This window comes from Pseudorasbora parva, chromosome 23, assembly GCF_024679245.1.
Source record: "Pseudorasbora parva isolate DD20220531a chromosome 23, ASM2467924v1, whole genome shotgun sequence".
NCBI classification, from domain to species: domain Eukaryota; kingdom Metazoa; phylum Chordata; class Actinopteri; order Cypriniformes; family Gobionidae; genus Pseudorasbora; species Pseudorasbora parva.
Genome location: NC_090194.1, coordinates 21,627,998 through 21,646,993, shown reverse-complemented (window position 1 = coordinate 21,646,993; position 18,996 = coordinate 21,627,998). Strand labels below are relative to the sequence as shown.

General features: G+C 42.4%; 2 protein-coding genes across 6 annotated transcripts in view; one reads left to right on the top strand and one right to left on the bottom strand.

Annotated features, from left to right (window-relative positions):
* Positions 1-13,561, bottom strand: part of LOC137062947 (uncharacterized) — a 49,982-nt gene extending 36,421 nt beyond the window's left edge. Inside the window, exon 1 of the mRNA XM_067433908.1 lies at positions 13,431-13,561. The gene's annotated coding sequence lies outside the window, so the exon portion shown is untranslated. The remainder of the gene's footprint in view (positions 1-13,430) is intronic.
* Positions 12,958-18,996, top strand: part of wrn (WRN RecQ like helicase) — a 78,989-nt gene continuing 72,950 nt past the window's right edge. For 2 of the 5 annotated variants that reach the window (XM_067433912.1, XM_067433910.1), the window contains exons 1-3: positions 12,958-13,162; positions 13,313-13,371; positions 14,349-14,467. In XM_067433912.1, the coding sequence (XP_067290013.1) occupies positions 13,318-13,371; positions 14,349-14,467 (173 nt within the window). In that variant the 5' untranslated portion in view covers positions 12,958-13,162; positions 13,313-13,317. Of the gene's footprint in view, positions 13,163-13,184; positions 13,372-14,348; positions 14,468-18,996 lie in introns of those variants that run through there. The other 3 variants (XM_067433913.1, XM_067433911.1, XM_067433914.1) reach the window with 3 other exon arrangements.

Genomic DNA, 18,996 nt, shown 5'->3' with positions numbered 1-18,996 from the left:
GACGTTGCATCCTTTGTAGTGGCAATGCATGAAATACTGCAAAAGATGACATCCATGGCTCAAGAGCATATGGCAGAGGCACAGCAGAAACAAAAATCCTGGTATGATAAATCTGCAAGAGCTGTTAATTTGTACCCGGTCAGCAGGTGTTATGGTGTCCAGTAAGCTTTTAGCCAAATGGCAAGGGCCCTTTAAAGTCCTCTAGAAGGTAGGACCTACGACCCCAGGACAAGCTCGGTCAAGAAGAGTTTTGCATGTAAATCTTTTGAAGGAGTGGTCCCCTTGGAAGGACTGTATGCTGATTTGGTGTGTGAAAGACGAGGAAGAGGTGGAGGAGCAGTATTTTCCTGTTCAGAATTCGGCAGTGCTTAAATTAAATCATCTCTCTGTGTTCCAGCAACAACAACTTTAGCCTTTGTGTCATCCGGAACTGTTCCAAGAAAGGCCGAGTCTAACAGAGCTGGTGGAGCATGACATTGTCTTAAAAGAGGATGCAGTTCCAAAGAGACTTAGTTATGGTATCCCTGAAAGACTACTTCCAGCTCTTAAGAATGAGCTAGACCTGATGATTTATTTGGTGGTGGTTGAACCTTCTAAAAGTGAGTGGTGCAGTCCTGTGGGATGGAACTACAAGATTTTGACATTGACTTTTGATATTTGAATTCTGTTTCAAAATTTGATTCCCACCCAATGTCGTGTATTGAGGAGTTGATTGAATGCCTGGGTAATGCAAAATATATCTTAGCACGGTTGATCTCTGTAATACTGGATAAAAATCTCAGGATACTGGCAAGTGCCTTTGAGTACCAGATCTAAAGAGTTGACTGCTTTCTGGACTCCTTGGGGCCTACATCATTTTAAGACCATGCCTTTTGGCCTGGATGGGGCTCCGCCCACTTTCCAAAGACTGATAGATCAGGTATAGTATGACTTGTCTGACTTTACCTCAGCACACCTTGATGACATTGTGATTTTTAGTGGAACTTAGGAAGAGCATCCGAAGCACTTGCGGGTGGTTTTAAGACGCATTCAAGAAGCAGGACTGACCATCAATAAATTAAATTTTAAATGTGAGGTCTTTCCTTGGATTGGTCGGATGGTATCGTAGATTTGTGCCCAATTTTTCTTCCAGAGAGGCTACTCTAACAGATCTGATTAAAAAGAGTTCTCCAAACCAGATTCAGTGGACGGAGCAGGCCGTCCAAAGAACTTTCCAGGATATCCAAGGAGCTCTACAGTAAGGCCCAGTGTTGCACAGTCCCAGGTTTGATCAACCATTTGTCTTACAAACTGATGCTTCAAGAGTTGGATTATAGGAGCAGTGTTACTCCAGGGGGAAGTGGGGAATTATCACCCTGTGGTTTATATTAGCCGTAATTTTTTTCCTAGGTAGGTACACTATTCCACTATTGAGAGAATATTTGGCATTAAAGTGGGCCTTGGACTCCTTTAAATACTAACTTTTGTGCAGACATGTCACTTTGGAGACCAACCATAGAGCTCTCCTATGGATAAATAAAATGAAAGACTCTAATGCCAGGATAACTCGCTGGTACAGTTCTTTACAGTTCTTTACAGTTCTCCATTGACCAGAGGAAGAAAACCTGGCAGCGGATTTCCTCTCCTTTCATGTGAGTGAGGAACCAGAGGTGGGGGAGAGCCATCATATTTTGATTTAGAGGGATCTTTTGATCTTGTTTTATTCAGTTTTCCTTTGGTTTGAGTATTTTCTTTTCATATATATTGTTATATGATTGTTATGTTAGGTGCGATAATGATATTGTGTTGTTATTTGTTTAAGTTTATTCGGTAAATGTATTATTTTGATATTTACCTTATTGTTGTTTGGTAGAGGCTGAATAGGTGTGTGTGTGTATATATATAATATATTATAGCTCATGAAAACCCAAAATTCCTATCTCAAAATATTAGCATATTTCATCCGACCAATAAAAGAAAGGGGTTTTTAATACAAAAAAAAAAAAAAATCAACCTTCAAATAATTATGTTCAGTTATGCACTGAATACTTGGTCGGGAATCCTTTTGCAGAAATGACTGCTTCAATGCGGCGTGGCATGGAGGCAATCAGCCTGTGGCACTGCTGAGGTGTCATGGAGGCCCAGGAGGCTTCGATAGCGGCCTTAAGCTCATCCAGAGTGTTGGGTCTTGCGTCTCTCAACTTTCTTACAACAGTTGGTCTCCCATCCAGGTACTGACCAGGCTCGGCCCTGCTTAGCTTCTGTGGGAAACCAGTCTTGGGCTACAGGGTGATATGGCTGCTGGCAATGGGGTTCAGGTCAGGAGAGTTGGCAGGCCAATTGAGCACAGTAATACCATGGTCAGTAAACCATTTACCAGTGGTTTTGGCATTGTGAGCAGATGCCAGGTCGTGCTGAAAAACGAAATCTTCTTCTCCATAAAGCTTTTCAGCAGATGGAAGCATGAAGTACTCCAAAATCTCCTGATAGCTAGCTGCATTGACCCTGCCCTTGATAAAACACAGTGGACCAACACCAGCAGCTGACATGGCACCCCAGACCATCACTGACTGTGGGTACTTGACACTGGACTTCAGGCATTTTGGCATTTCCTTCTCCCCAGTCTTCCTCCAGACTCTGGCACCTTGATTTCCGAATGACATGCAAAATTTGCTTTCATCCAAAAAAAGTACTTTGGACCACTGAGCAACAGTCCAGTGCTGCTTCTCTGTAGCCCAAAAGTGTCTTGACCTGGGGAATGCGGCACCTGTAGCCCATTTCCTGCACACGCCTGTGTACGGTGGCTCTGGATGTTTCTACTCCAGACTCAGTCTACTGCTTCCGCAGGTACTCCAAGGTCTGGAATCGGTCCTTCTCCACAATCGTCCTCAGGGTCCGGTCACCTCTTCTCGTTGTGCAGCGTTTTTTGCCACACTTTTTCCTTTCCACAGACTTCCCACTGAGGTGACTTGATACAGCACTCTGGGAACAGCCTATTCGTTCAGAAATTTCTTTCTGTGTCTTACCTTCTCGCTTGAGGGTGTCAATGAAGGCCTTCTGGACAGGGTCAGGTTGGCACCCATAATTGTGTTTTTGAGTAATGAACCAGGCTGGGAGTTTTAAAAGCCTCAGGAATCTTTTGCAGGTGTTTAGAGTTAATTAGTTGATTCAGATGATTAGGTTAATAGCTTGTTTAGAGAACCTTTTCATGATATGCTAATTTTTTTGAGATAGGAATTTTGGGTTTTCATGAGCTGTATGCCAAATTCATCAGTATTAAAACAATAAAAGACCTGAAATACTTCAGTTGGTGTGCAATGAATCTAAAATATATGAAAGTTTAATTTTTATCATTACATTGTGGAAAATAATGAACTTTATCACAATATGCTAATTTTTTGAGAAGGACCTGTATATATATATATATATATATATATATATATATATATATATATACAGTCCCTGACAAAAGTCTTGTCGCTTGTGGGAGGGGGGGTACTGTCGGGTCTCGGGTCTGATCACCTGTCCTTGTGCTTGTGTTTTGTGTTGGTGCGTGGCTTTGTTTTGAAAGCTCGTCATGTGCTTGTGTCTCCGCCCCTACCTGTGCCTGCTCATTAGCTCTCTCTCACACCTGGTCCTTGTTCTCCTCGTTATTAGTTCCCTTTATAGCCCCGTGTGCATCTCTGTCCTTTGTCAGACTGTTATGGTTAAAACCACTTTTCTGACTGCCAGTGTCCGTATCTGTATTCCTGTCTTGTCCCGTATCATTCAGGCTCCAGTGCTCGTGGCTGCAAGTTCCCTCGCCTTTCTCCGGTGCTCTTTGTGGACTCGTAGCCTACATCCTTCACGTTTGGTGGCGGTTGGCTGGATTGGAGAGCAGCCTTTCCTGGTGGTGCCGATTGCCGCGGTCACGGCTATTTCTGACCCACTAACTGTTTTTTCTGATTCCTCCGTTGTTTGCTGTTCAATAAATCTTCTGTTTGCACCCGCATCTGAATCCCGCCTATTATCCTGACAGAACAGTCTGACCAACAATGGATTCAGCGGGATCCGACACGCTCCGTTCTGCCCTCGTTCAGCAAGGGGTTTTGCTGGGCCAGCACTCCAACCAGATCAACACTACTGCTCAGGAAGTGGACGCGCTGAATGCCCATGTCGCGGAGCTGCTTTTACGGGTCGATGAACTTCAGCAGGAGCCGGCTAATCGGGCGCCCGCTCCTCGCGCAGCTATTCCTCCTGAACCTGAACCACACGCCAACAATCCTCCGATCTATGACGGCAATCCGATGTCGTGTCAAGCATTTCTCTCTCAGTGCACTCTGGTGTTCGCGTTACAGCCTCGACGCTACATCGCAGAGGCGACTAAAGTGGCGTATGTCATCACCCTTCTCTCCGGGCACGCCCGCGAATAGGGCGTGGCCGCGTGGAATTCGCGTGCGCCCTGCTGTGACTCTTTCGAGGATTATCGTCAAGAGATGACGAAGTTATTTGACCGTTCAGGGAGATTTTGTCTAGTCTGACTCAGAAGAGGAGCTCAGCAACTGATTATGTAATACAATTCCAAACTTTGGCGGCTGCTTGTGCCTGGAATGAGGGGGCGTTACGGGCTCATTTCCTTGATGGACTGGATCATGCTATTGCCGACGAACTGGCTGCGTTGGATCTGCCCCGAGGGTTGGATGACATCATTAATCTCACGCTCCGTGTTGAGGGGCGTCTCAATCGGCGCCGTCAGCGCCGTCTGTCTACTGCTCCGTGGGGCCACCTAGAGTCCTCATCGCAGGAGGCCACAAGTTCATTGTCTGCCAAAGCTGAGCCGATGCAGCTGGGTCGGCTTCGATTAACGCCACGGCAGAAACAGGAGCGTTTAACCCAAGGATTATGCTTGTATTGTCGCAAGCCGGGCCATTTTGTTCTTCAGTGTCCATTAAAAGCCAAGGAGAAGCCGCCTTCTCCAGTTCTAACTCTCCAGCCACACGCACTCAAATGCCGTTTCAGCTCGCCTTCCGGGGGGACTCCACTCGGGCCAAGCGCTTATAGACTCAGGCGCTGAGGGTAATTTCCTGGACTCTGCCTCTGCTCGTGAATGGAATATTCCCACCATTCTCTTGGCTGAACCCATTGTAGCATGGTCTCTGGCAGGTAGTCCCCTCACTACCATCACACACGTCACACCTCGTGTATGCCTTTCACTTTCTGGTAACCATTGTGAGGAGATTGAACTGTTTGTTTTAGACTCTCCTAATGCGTTGTTGGTATTAGGTCATCCTTGGTTGCGTAAACACAACCCGCAGGTGGACTGGGTCAATAATTCCATTTTAGCCTGGAGTCAGTCTTGTCACGTGTCTTGTTTAGGTGCTGCGTTTTCTCCTGTCTCTGTGTCTTGTGTTTCGCAGGTGGATCCTCCTGACCTTACTGGCATCCCTGCGGAGTACCGTGATCTTCGGGCGGTTTTCAGTTGGTCTCGGGCCACCTCACTTCCTCTGCATCGTCCCTACAACTGTGCCATTGAGCTCCTCCCGGGCACTTCTCTGCCTAAGGGTCGTCTTTATTCCCTTTCTGTCCTGAAAGAGAGGCTATGGACAAATATATTGGGGAGTACCTTCAGGCTGGGCTCATCCGCCATTCCTCCTCTCCTGCCAGTGCAGGGTTTTTCTTTGTTCAGAAGAAAGACAGCTCCCTACATCCTTGATATCGATTACAGAGGTTTGAATGAGATTACCGTTAAGAACAGGTATCCCCTACCTTTAATGTCTTCTGCTTTTGAATTATTACAGGGAGCTCAGGTCTTCACCAAATTAGACCTCCGCAATGCCTACCATCTAGTGCGCATTCGGGAGGGGGATGAGTGGGAGACGGCATTCAACACACCATCAGGACACTATGAGTATCTGGTTCTTCCGTTTGGTCTTACCAATGCTCCAGCCATCTTCCAAGGTCTCGTCAATAGCGTGTTGGGAGACATGATTAATCAATTCGTCTTTACGTATTTGGATGATATTCTTATCTTCTCTCCCTCTCTCCAAGCACACACCCAACATGTTAGACGGGTCCTCCAGTGTCTGTTAGAGAACCAACTGTTTGTCAAGGCGGAGAAGTGCGAATTCCACGCAGAGTCTGTTACGTTCCTTGGCCACATTATTTCATCCAGGGGGATCAAGCCTGATCCAGCCAAGATAGAAGCTGTTGCTAAGTGGCCAGTCCCTGACTCTCGCAAGGCTTTGCAGCGCTTCCTGGGTTTTGCCAACTTCTACCGCCGTTACATCAGGAATTTTGGTCAGATTACTGCACCCCTCACTGCATTAACCTCCACCAAGGTGGCCTTCAGCTGGAACCAGGATGCTCAGGTAGCCTTTGATAACCTTAAGTCCCGATTTATCTCTGCACCCATTCTGTTGGTTCCAGATCCCGAGGCCCAGTTCATTGTTGAGGTTGATGCATCTGATGTCGGGGTTGGCGCAGTTCTATCTCAGCGTTCCCTCCGTGATGGGAAGGTGCATCCATGTGTTTTCTTCTCTCATCGTCTCAGCCCTGCAGAACGTAACTATGACATTGGCTCTGGGTGAGTGGCGGCACTGGTTGGAGGGGTCGGCGCAGCCCTTCTTGGTCTGGACGGACCACAAGAATTTAGAATATATCCGTTCAGCCAAGAGGCTCAATTCGCGACAGGCCCGTTGGGCACTCTTCCTTGGCGGGTTTAACTTCATGCTCTAGTACCGGCCAGGGTCCAAGAACATTAAGCCCGATGCTCTCTCACGTCTGTTTGATGCCCCGGAGGGAGAGCTTGCGGCCAATGCCATTCTCCCTGAAGGGGTGGTGGTCGGGGCGCTCTCCTGGGGTATTGAATGGCGAGTGGAGGAGGCCGGTCGAGGGGTGCAAGTGCCTGAAGAGTGTCCTGCGAGTAGGTTGTTTGTGTCGGCTGCGCTGCGCTCTGAGGTCCTTCAGTGGGGTCATTCGTCCAAGTTGGTCTGCCACCCAGGGATTTGGGGAACGTTGTCTGCCATCCGTCAGTGTTTCTGGTGGCCCTCTCTGGCCGGAGATGTCAGACAGTTTGTGTTGGCCTGCCCCACTTGTGCTCAATGTAAGCCGGTTAACTGGCATCCTGATGGTCTGCTCCGCCCCCTACCCATACCCTCTCGTCCTTGGTCACACATCGCCCTTGACTTTGTCTCCGGGCTTCCTCCCTCGAAGGGGAACACGGTCATTCTCACGGTGGTGGATTGGTTCTCCAAATCAACCCATTTTATTCCCCTCCCTAAATTGCCCTCCGCCCGGGAGACCGCTCAGCTGATGGTGGATCACGTCTTCCGTCTCCATGGCTTGCCGGTAGATGTGGTTTCTGATAGGAGTCCTCAGTTTGCCTCCCGGTTTTGGAGGGAATTTTGTAGACAGATCGGGGCCTCTGCGAGTCTGTCTTCTGGTTTTCACCCTAAGACCAATGGGCAATGTGAGCGGGTCAACCAGGATCTGGAAAGAATGCTCCGCTGTCTGACATCCAATAACCCGAGTTTGTGGTGCCAACAGCTCTCTTGGATTGAGTACACCCGTAATTCCCTCCCGATGGCAGCTTCAGGTATGTCCCCCTTTGAGTGTTCTGTGGGTTATAAGCCTCCTCTGCCCCGTCTGCCCTGGCTTTCGTCCAGCGTTGCCGTCGGACCTGGAGGAGGGTCAGGGTTTTTTTGGCCCAAACCTCTAGACAAACCAAGGCAGCAGCCGATCGCCACCGGTCCTCTCCTCCTACCTATGTGTGTGGCCAAAGAGTATCTCTACCAGGGATCTGCCTCTCCGGGAGCCCTCTCGTAAGCTGGCACCCAGATTCATTGGTCCATACCGGGTCACCAAGGTGGTTAATCCGGTGGCAGTCAAGCTCAAGCCTCCTCCTACTCTTGGTCGGGTTCACCCTGTGTTTAATGTTTCCAGGGTTAAACCTGTATTTCCTCTCCCATCAATCCTGCTGGCGATCTTCCTATTCCTCCACCCCCTCGGCTTGTGGATGGCTCTCCTACCTACACGGTTAGGAGGATACTCGACTAACGGCGTCGAGTTAGAGGGTTTCAGTATCTCGTGGACTGGGAGGGCTATGGTCCAGAGGAGAGGTGCTGGGTGCCATCCCTGGACATTTTGGATAGCTCGTTGATCGAGGACTTCCGTCGGGGACGAGGTGAGCCTCCTCCTGGGGCGGCGGGGGGCGCTCCTGGGAGGGGGGGTACTGTCGGGTCTCGGGTCTGATCACCTGTCCTTGTGCTTGTGTTTTGTGTTGGTGCGTGGCTTTGTTTTGAAAGCTCGTCATCTGCTTGTGTCTCCGCCCCTACCTGTGCCTGCTCGTAAGCTCTCTCTCACACCTGGTCCTTGTTCTCCTCGTTATTAGTTCCCTTTATAGCCCCATGTGTGTCTCTGTCCTTTGTCAGACTGTTATGGTTGATACCGCTTTTCTGACTGCCAGTGTCCGTATCTGTACTCCTGTCTTGTCCCGTATCATTCAGGCTCCAGTGCTCGTGGCTGCAAGTTCCCTCGCCTTTCTCCGGTGCTTTTTGTCTGGTGGCGGTGGGCTGGATTGGAGAGCAGCCTTTCCTGGTGGTGCCGATTGCCGCGGTCATGGCCATTTCTGACCCACTAACTGTTTTTTCTGATTCCACCGTTGTTTGCTGTTCAATAAATGAACAGCTGTTTGCACCCGCATCTGAATCCCGCCTATTATCCTGACATTATATATATATACACACACACACACACACACACACACACACACACACACACACACACACACACATTTTGGGAAGAGTAGGGTTAGGGTCAGTATTGGCCAGCCACAATAGCCTCCTGACCTTTGATTTTGATTTGTTACTTTGTTTACAGGCGAGATTTATTTTTAGGCCCGTTTAATTTTTGTTAGTTTTAGTTAACATACACCTCAAGTTTTTTGATTTTGTACGAACTTTGTTTGGAATCTGCCCTGTATATATTTTTTGTGTTTTTGTGTTGGAAGAAATAAACTTCATTTTTTTTTCTACTATCTGTCCTGCCTGTCCTTGGCCACCACTACCACAGACACATACCAGTGAAAATAAGAAACACAAAATGCAAGTAAAATGTCTGTCCAACATGAATCAATCAATCAATCAACTTTATTTATATAGTGCTTTTACAATCACGATTGTGTCAAAGCAGCTTCACAGTGTCAAACAGGATAATATTGCGAAAAAATTAGATTTGGCTGTACAGTCGTACTGGAGAAAACAGTGATGTTATCAGCATCACATGAACAGGGCCCTTACATGACATCCAGATGGGTTTAGCCACTTAGCCATTGTTTAAATTCACCTGTTTTAGACGACTAGCTCTATCTCTTGCTGAAGTCCCGTGGGAACTCTGTTGTAGCCAGAAAAAAAAGGCAAATAGTCCAGTTAGGAAGAGTGTCGTGTGTATGAAGAGGCTCTGCTCATTGGCTCTCCGTATCGAACGTGTCCCGAAAGAAAAGTTTTTTGATTCTGTACTGCTGATCTGAGAACCGCTGCTCGTTCAGTTACACGGGCATGCTCAGTATCAGCTGCTCATGAGTTCATCGGTTCTCTCAGCAAAACATGACTCAGTTCAGTGAACGGTTGGAGTAACAACATATAATTCAAGACATTAGTTTATTTCTATTTGGAAGGACTGTAACTCATTTCAGAAATGGAGCAACTAAAGTAACTTGTGGGATCGGCGCTGATTTGAGACACAAACCGTTTAGAATGATTCAGTCCCATTTGGTGAACTGGTTGGGCCGGTTCACTAAAAAGAACAGGTTATAAAGAGCGATTATTTCATGAACCGGACATCATAGAGTGATGATCCGATCGGGCTCACAAGTGAAGAAGAAATGGTTCAGGTTTGTGCCTTTCCGAATTTTGGCAACAGAATGCGAAAATTTGCAGCGAACACTTGACTAACTTACACAGACACAACACAGCGGGCCGGTTGAAGAAAAATGCCATTCTGTGGTTGAAGACGGGTGCAACCACTGTGGAGGTAATGTAAACTTTATTTATCATTCCATTTGGGCACACATGGCTTGAGCAAAGATGTGCAGCAATAAAATAATCATGCTTTACACACACAACGCTCTTCCCAACTGGACTATTTGCCTTTTTTTTTCCCGGCTACCGCTGAGTTCCTACAGGACTTCAGCGTGAGATACAGCTAGCCGTCTAACACACTGTTTATGTGAATTTAAACTAGGGATGCACGATATTATCGGCACGACATCGGAATCGGCCGATAAACGCTTAAAATATACAAATCGGCATCAGCCGATATGAAAACATTATGCCGATATGCCTTGCCGATATAATAACGTGTTGATATGCGCCTGCAATAACTCACGTGTGCAAGGAGTGCTACAGCGATAAGACCATGTCAGCACTGCGGTCATTCTTCAAGTGAAAACAAGAAAATACATTGCATGTACAGTGATTTATATTGACTGTTTTTAAATGCTGCCTTGAATTTCTGAATGCACGTACAGAAGGACGTGACCGTCAGCAGCAGATTTGCCACGTTTTCACAACAAAACTAGCCCAAAACAAGCCCAATCGCTTCTCCCCACTCTCTAGCGTGTGGCAGCCTCCACAGCAGCAGAAGCTCCTCCAGGTCCTAGTGCCCTCCAGCTAACCGCTATATATTTATACATGTAGTGGGGGCACTGTTGTTACAGTAATACAATGAAAAGTAGAATACACAAATAAATTGAAGTTACTTATTGTTCTGAATAAACAAATCAGTAATGATGTCATAAATCACAAGCATGACACTTGTAAATTAAATACTTTTATATAGAGTGTATTAATCTGTAATAAAATTTTACGAAATGGATGATGAAAAATAATCCAAGGAGCTCTACAATAATTGTAGAATTGAAAGACAGCATCAATGGATGTCATGCCACCCCCACTTCATGTGCACAAACGTTAAATCCGAAAATACAATATTTAGGTTACAGCTGCCTCTGGGGTGAAAAATTACTTACTTTATTATTGTTATTTTCAGAGCTTTTAATATACTCTTATCATAAAAAGTACTTTATTAACATTTATTTATCTTCAACAAGAATCCTTTTAGTAAGGAGACCTCAGAAATCTGAAACCAGAATGAAAAAAAAAATAGTTTTTGCTCAAAATGGTGTTGTTTCCAAACAAAGGGAAAAAATAAACATATATCGGCATCGGTCAAAATGAGCCGAAAAATATCGGCATATCGGATATCGGCAAAAATCCAATATCGTGCATCCCTAATTTAAACCATGGCTAAGTGGCTAAATGCATTTCGGTGTCATGTAAGGGCCCTGTTCTTGTTGGACAGACATTTTAATTGCAGTTTGTGTCTGTTAAGAGGCACAAAGACACCCTTTACGTCTATGCCCCCATAGCTGCCATTTTATCTGAGTGGGGGCATTAACTGTAATAACTCCTTGTTGCAAGGACCAATCCAGTTTTTTTTTTTAGACTGCACTCACAAAGGTATACCGATCAAGATAAACTTAAAAATTCCCAGGAGTTGTCCTTTAAGACATCAATGTGTCGCAACGAGCCACAGGGTTTAATATGGATTTGTATGTCTATGTGTTTTTTATTTTCATAGTGGCTCTCATAGAAATACACCCAATTGACGTGCATTATTTGAGCAACGGTTGGAGTTAAACATCTTTGTTCGACTGTAGAAACAAAGACACCTACATTGGAGGCACTGGGGGTAAGCAGATAAACATCACATTTTCATTTTTGGGTGAACTATCCCTTTAAATGTCTACAAACTCTCAAGTCAGCTCAAGTGCACAAAAAGGCCATAAGAAAACCAATATCCTTCAAAAAGGTCTCGTCAATATAGTGGATAAATAATAATGTTTACTTAATAATGTTAAGTAAAATTTAAATAGTCAAAGCTTGCACTGGATGGACTGGTTTCAGGCTCATAAGCGGTTGCAGTCATGTCCTCATCTCATAAATCAAACACTTGCGATTCATCAACTACCTGCTAATGCACTCGAATTCATGTAATGTAGCCTTGTTGACATGTTTGGGTGAGTAAAGGCAAAACGCATAATAAAGGCCTTCTGAAACGAAGCGATAGCCTGGTCCTACAAGACTGTCGTGCCTTTCATTTGTACAGAGTCTGGCCACTCTCCATTGACAAGTTAACTTCCTTGATGGGTACTCTGTTGAAGTTTAAAACTATTGAATCTGCCATAACCAATCGCTAACATTTGGTTGTAACGTATGTGATCTCAAACCATAGACTGTAGCGCATGACATCAACTTCATTGTTCTCAGCCACCCCCTCTGTTCGCTGATTAGACGATTCGCCGGTTAAAATTTGATCGGAGAAAACCAGAGAATATATTGCAATCCCAGATGGAGAACTGAAGGAAAGGGAAAATTGAGTGGAAGTACGTACGTATAGGAGGGCGGAGCCAGGCCAGCAAGCGATGCATTTGTGTAAAAAAAAAAAATCCATATTTAAAAGTTTACAAACTGTAATCTCTAACTGTCCTACGTGCAATCACAAGAGACTGGCGGTCCAGCATGACGTGGGAAGGATGCTCATCCGATGAGAATATTTTCCCGCAAGAACCAAGATTGTTGACATTGAAGGACATTCATGTAAAGAATTTAATTGTTTGAGCTATACTTTACATTTTATTAGTCTAAAAATTTTATTTTTAAATTTATATCTGGGTTGCATCAACAAACCAAAAGTAACATTAAAAAGTCTTATTTTTTTATTTTTGATTGAGCTATACCTTTAAGAGGAACTGTGAAACTTTCCAAATGTATCTTGTAATGGAGCCATTATGCCCCATTAATTCTTTATTAGCCTATATCAAGTGTTAAGCATTGTAACTAAACAGCGACAGTATAATAACCATAGTTTGTTCCCCGAAGCACTTGCTTTACTTTAGCCAATACTGTATTTCACTCCAGTCCCACAGGTGGCGCTGTTCGGTTTTTCACACACGAACACAGCGCGGGAGAGTTTGCCTGAAGTAACTGGACATGTTGCACAAAAATACAAATTAATAATCAGCACGCACAGATAGGCTGTGAATTTTCAAAGCTTTTAGAGGAATATAAAGTGCTGAATGAAATGCAGAGGCAGACAGCGGGACATTCAGCGCTGTGATCAATAAACGCGTGCTTTGAGTGTCATTGTAAGTATGCGCACATCAAAAGTAATATTATTATCATCACACACTGTAACTAACCTATGTCAAACTCAGAAACAGTCCCGCTAGCATTACCGCTATTATGTGCTGAACTAGCTTTTTGTTGTTTTATTGTTAAATACGGATGAAATGAAGCTGTAATGGGTGACAGGACTCTACCTGAATGGATGAACAACAAGCCTCAAGAAGAACAGGTAAGAAAATTCAACAATACAAACATACACCACACGTGAAAACCCTAAATTACACTGACCTGTTTGCCTGAAGTTTGCTCTGTTTGTTCTTTCATACACGTGTCCTCTTCGTTGGTATGTTGTGTGTGTGTGTGTGTGTATGAGTATGAGGAAATGCTCTCTCTATGTACCTGTGCTTTAACTAATGTGTATGTTTTCTATTGGTTGAGAGAGAAAAAGACACTTATTTGCATTATTTACTGAGACACCTGCAGCACTATCATGCTCATATTCAAATAAAACCAAAGCACTGTTTGCAGGCCAACAGCCAAGATATACTGGTCTAATAATACTGCTCTATTTTAACCAGCTCATTAAATACACATAATTTTATAAAAGCTTAAATGAAACATGTCCTGTAGAAGGGAAAGTTGTTCCACATTTGAGGGTTATGTAGTGTAAATCAGTTTTAAAGCTTGTATAATGTTTGACACAGCTGGTCTATAACAGGATCTGTTCTGTACAGTTTGCTTGTTATGATGCATTTATTGCATCGTTGGATGTGTGTTTCCTGACGTATGCTGTACTATGAATATGATATTTGCATGAAGCCACTTTTTTCTCATCATAACCAACATCTCTTTGATTCCATATCAGTTGCTGCTTCCGCGTTATTACATGAATCTAAAGGATTTTCAGTATGCTCTTGTTATTGTATTTCTTAATGTTTTAAAGAGAATAGCTGTGTGGTGAACCAGTTTTAAGTAGAGAGGAAATAACTTAATTGTCTAAGCTGTAAAACAAACATGGTGAATTTAGAGCACAATTCACCTGTATGAAAAGCATCTGGCAACCTTTCCATCTGACTATAATAGGATGATGCATCTCAGTGACAACACTGCCATTAACATCAACTCTTTGGTTGCTTTGTGCTTACAGTTTTACCAAAGTAAATGCATCTCAGATTCTGTTTGAATTGGTTTATTGTGTTTCCACAGACGACAGGAAGCTATAAAAAGAATGTTCTGGAGGATTATCTTCCTTATCTGGAGTTTGGTGGAACAGTCATATACAGTCAGGAAAGACATGACTGTTCATTTTTATCAGAAGATTTAAGGTAATATTTGGCTGAACTTTCAAAATGTATTGTGGCATTTTCATAACAATTACGGTGCACTACAGAGGATTTATTCTTTATAGGGATAGTTCCCTCTTCTTCTTTTTTTTTAAACATTTACTCACCATCAAGTTGTTCCTGTATTCGTTTTTTTGTTCTGTTAAACACAAAAGAAGATATTTTGAAGAATGTGGGTAACCAAACAGTTTCTGGTCCTCATTGACATTCATAGTATGAAAAAGAAAAGAAAAATACTAAAAATCAATTAGTAATTGGACTAGTAGCACAGTGGAAATCTAAATGAAAAAGTACATTTCATTTAGATTGTAAGAGGTGGTTTAAACCTTTTCTATTCCGATCAAGAGGACATTTAAATGCTTTATCGGATTAAAAAAAAAATGAAACTGGAAAGTAATGCGCAAGTGATGTGCGTAGAAGTTGCGTATGATGCTCAAAACAAGCTATTGTTGTTGAGTGAAGTTGTTATTAATGACTCTTGCCAATTTAAGTTCCGTTAAGATGAGTTAAATGCCTGGGTAAGAAGATATGACTTAAGTTAAACAAGTTCAATTTAAATGCATATACAGAGGATAGGGACCTCAAGGATAATGGGAAATTATTCTATAGCCTCGGTCCAACAAATGCGATCACACAATCCACTCTGGACTTCAACTTTGATCTGGGCTGGGGCAAAGTGTTTTGTGCTTGTGAACCGCAGAAATCTGACTGGCATGTTCAAATTTTAATGTTTGGATAGGTAGAAAGGTGCCAGAGCATTTAGGGATTAAGAAAGGAAAAAATCTAGCTGCAGTGATTTGAACCAGTTGAAGCCTTGTTATGATAGATTGGGATATTCCAAAATATAGAGAATTACAATAATCCAGACGAAGTTAAAACGAAAGCATGTGTAATTCTTTTAAGATCTTTGACAGATAAGAAGGGCTTAAATCTGGACGAGTTTCAAGTGAAAAAAAACAAACTTGTACTGTATTAATTTATTGAATAAGTTTAAAGGACAACTCCGGAGAAAAATGAACCTAGGGGTAATTAACTTCTTAATCCGCACCGGTTCGTGGGCGGGGCGTCTGACGCAAGTGGGCGTGTCTCTACTTATAATTACTTTTGTTTTATACAAGCTGTTCAATCAACTATCACAAACTATGCATCATTTGAAAGCTAAAACACTCAAGATTCATGTTCTGAACTCGTTTTTGCAATAAATACACCAGAGAGGAAAGGGTTAAATTAAATGCTAAAGCAGTGGCTATTTAAACATTAGCATAATGAACGCGGTACTCATCTTTCATCTCCTGACGTTCAGATCAGATCGGACGAATCCACGAAACAAGAGCATACATGTCTGTGTAAGAGTCCACTCTTCAAAATGCATCCCACTTTTAATCCAAAACAACGAAAAATAAGGGGAAAAAACTAAAAATCCTCCGTTGTTTGCTTAAGCGCTTTGCGTTAAGAGTAATCAATCATGTCCATTTTCAATGAAATAGCTATTATAATCATTATTTTGACAATCTCCCCTGTACTGTGGACTGTTCCGGTCAAATTAAACCCTCCCAGGTCTCTCTCCTTCAATCAAAAGCTGACTAGGACACATAAATAGAAAGGGAGCTCGTCACTGGGTGATACATCTGTCAGTCAAACTCGCCGGTTGTTTTAGTTGGATAAGCCAGTCAATGCCTAGCTAATGCATAGCCAGCATAGATTTGATTGATGGATGTAGTAACGAATCAAAAGACAATATTTTGCGTAGTTTCTGTAAGAGATGTCGTAAGAAGCATTGGTGAATACCTCATGCTTACTTAGCGTCGTCTTCAAGGTATTCATTAGCATAGATATGTTCATTAGTATCCAGCGCCTGCCAGTGTAAGTGCCTGCCTGCCGCACACACTTACCATACACAACGCGCAGACTAAATTAGAGACTGTTTTTATCAACTAAATGAGATTTTAACACTTGTAAATTCTGTAAATAGTTGTTTTAGTTATCAGGGCCTGCAAATGCATTATAATTAGCAGTTTATTGCAGATTTATTTGAATAAAAACTACTCTTTACTATTACACAAATGTTCTAATATAATTGGACTTTATTGAAAGGACGCCAAGTCTTTTTTGACATAAAAGCTTACAGAAGCTACATTTTTGAGAGAATCGTCCTCAAATTTTAATCAAAGCATGATCAGACATTCAGTTTTATATTTAGGTTATTTTCAGGGCATTAAAATTAAAATCTCATATTTTTTCCATAAGGGAATAATAAAAAAATAAAAACGTGAGTCACTTACATGCATATTTCCCCTTGTTTTAATATGTCCCTATACTACTTTGAGTTATTATGACTTTTGGGTAACATAATTTGAAGTGTCTAGTTTAAAATAAGACCACATTTATGGATATAGACCATAGGGTTTAAGAGCTGCAGACATTTTTATTTGGGGTATGTCATTTTTTAATTTATTTCTCGGCGCAGGGGGAAGGTTAAGAGGTTAACAGATGGTTACCAAGTAGATCGTTCTCTGGGATGCATTTTCATGAAAATCGAATGTAAAGAGTTTTATCTCTAAAAACAGATTCGCTTGTGGCGCTAGTGTATGGGGCATAGAATAAATCGCTAGTTAATACCACTAACACAGCTCAAAATAGCCTCACACTAACACGGTAGCATAATGAGGGTCCTTGCATGCAAACTGAAGCATTGAGAACTTTGTAAGTGTACAAACATTTTAATAAGAAGATACTTTATAAAGACAGTGCATTACTGAATATGTTGAAGTCAGGCTAGGAAGAATCTAAAATAACTAATAGATTTTTCACTGCTGGTTTGATGTAGGAATTCATATTCCCAATATTTAAAATGTATTAGATCTGTTTTATCTTTACCCCTAGAATGCCCAAAACAATTGCTTCCATGTAACTTGCATTTAAGTGTAAAAAATGAGGACCAGGACTAAACAAGCATGCAACATTTCTAAGCCTTCCTTGTCATTGCAGTTCAAAGGCAGATAGATTTGAGTATCATCTGCATAAAAATGAAAAGACACTCCATGGCCCCTAAGAATTAGGGATGCTCCGATACTCAGTATCGGTATTGGCTCCAATCCACCATTGCTTGACAGGGTCGGGTATTGGTCAGACAGGACCGATCCAAATCCGATACTGTGCGTATAATATTCTATTTTTGTTAAGCCCCACAAAAGGCACAAAAACATTATAAAGCATAATCAACGCTTCATGCACTATATTATAAGTGTTCTGAAAGCCATTTCATAGTTTAATGTGAGTACAGATGAATATTTAAGTAATTAAATTCAAGTTCACATCAATGTGCTTCCCTCCGCTGTGGCCCAGTCACTCTCCATTCAGCTTTCAAACTGTGTGTCGTGTTCTGTTACAACAGTTATCCTGCGCACGGGGATACGCATACGTGCTTTGTGACGCTCTGTATTTGAGCCGTTCATATTATAATACGTTTGCGCTATGAAAGATTATTAATAGCCTTTCTTGTTCTGCCCTATCTATATAATATGTTGCTGCCTCAACAAAAAGATGCGCTATACATTTAAAATAAATATAATTTCTTAGTATATAGGTCCTATTTCTATAAATATAATTTACTTGATTTTCATGAAGGAATTTTACAACGTGTAAATTCTTTTTGTGGTTTTCTTTATTTTTTTTCCTACTAAATGTTTAGATTTTATATAATTATTGTGCACTCATGATTTTTCTAGAGTAACTATTGTTACTGAATTGTCCACTAATCTTATTTATCCACCATCTAGTTTATAGTAGTATTTTTGTCATAGATTGTGATTTTTATATATACCGTAATTCCTCAAATAAAGACCAGGGCCTTTATTTACCTGAACTGCAGATGGGAACCGGATTTTATTTGAAGCAGGCTTTTATTAGGGACAGGCCTATTTGAAAAATAATTGCTTTAAATAAACCGTTTTAAATTAATAGCGAATAAAAGCAATAGCGTTCCAGTGGACAGATATCATTGATTTTTTTTTTTTTTGGTCTTGTTGCTCTCCCACGTGGAGAAGAGTGCGCATTCAGCGCTTGCATCTCCCCGTTATGGTAAGAGGCGGGACCTTTCCGGGCAAAGTGCGCTAAGCTGCTGTCCAATCACAACACGGGAAGCACTGGCCCAATCAGAACTCGTTACGTGTTTCTGAAGGAGGGACTTCATAGAACAAGGAAATCATCAGGCCGTTTTTAGGACAGAGGAAACAGCGCTGTACAGATAAGTAAATTGTGTGAAAAATACAGTGTTTTTTTTACACGCGAAACATGAACTCATGTTATATTGCACACTGTAAACATAATCAAAGCTTCGAAAACATGCGAAGAACGGGACCTTTAATATATTTCTTTACATAAATATTATTTTCTACTCTAAAAAACTATAATTTCGTTATTTTTCTAACCCAATTAATGACTCTGCGCTTTCTATAGCCTATATTGTTGCAATCTGAGGGAAAAAAGCTTCCTTACATTTAAGAAGAATT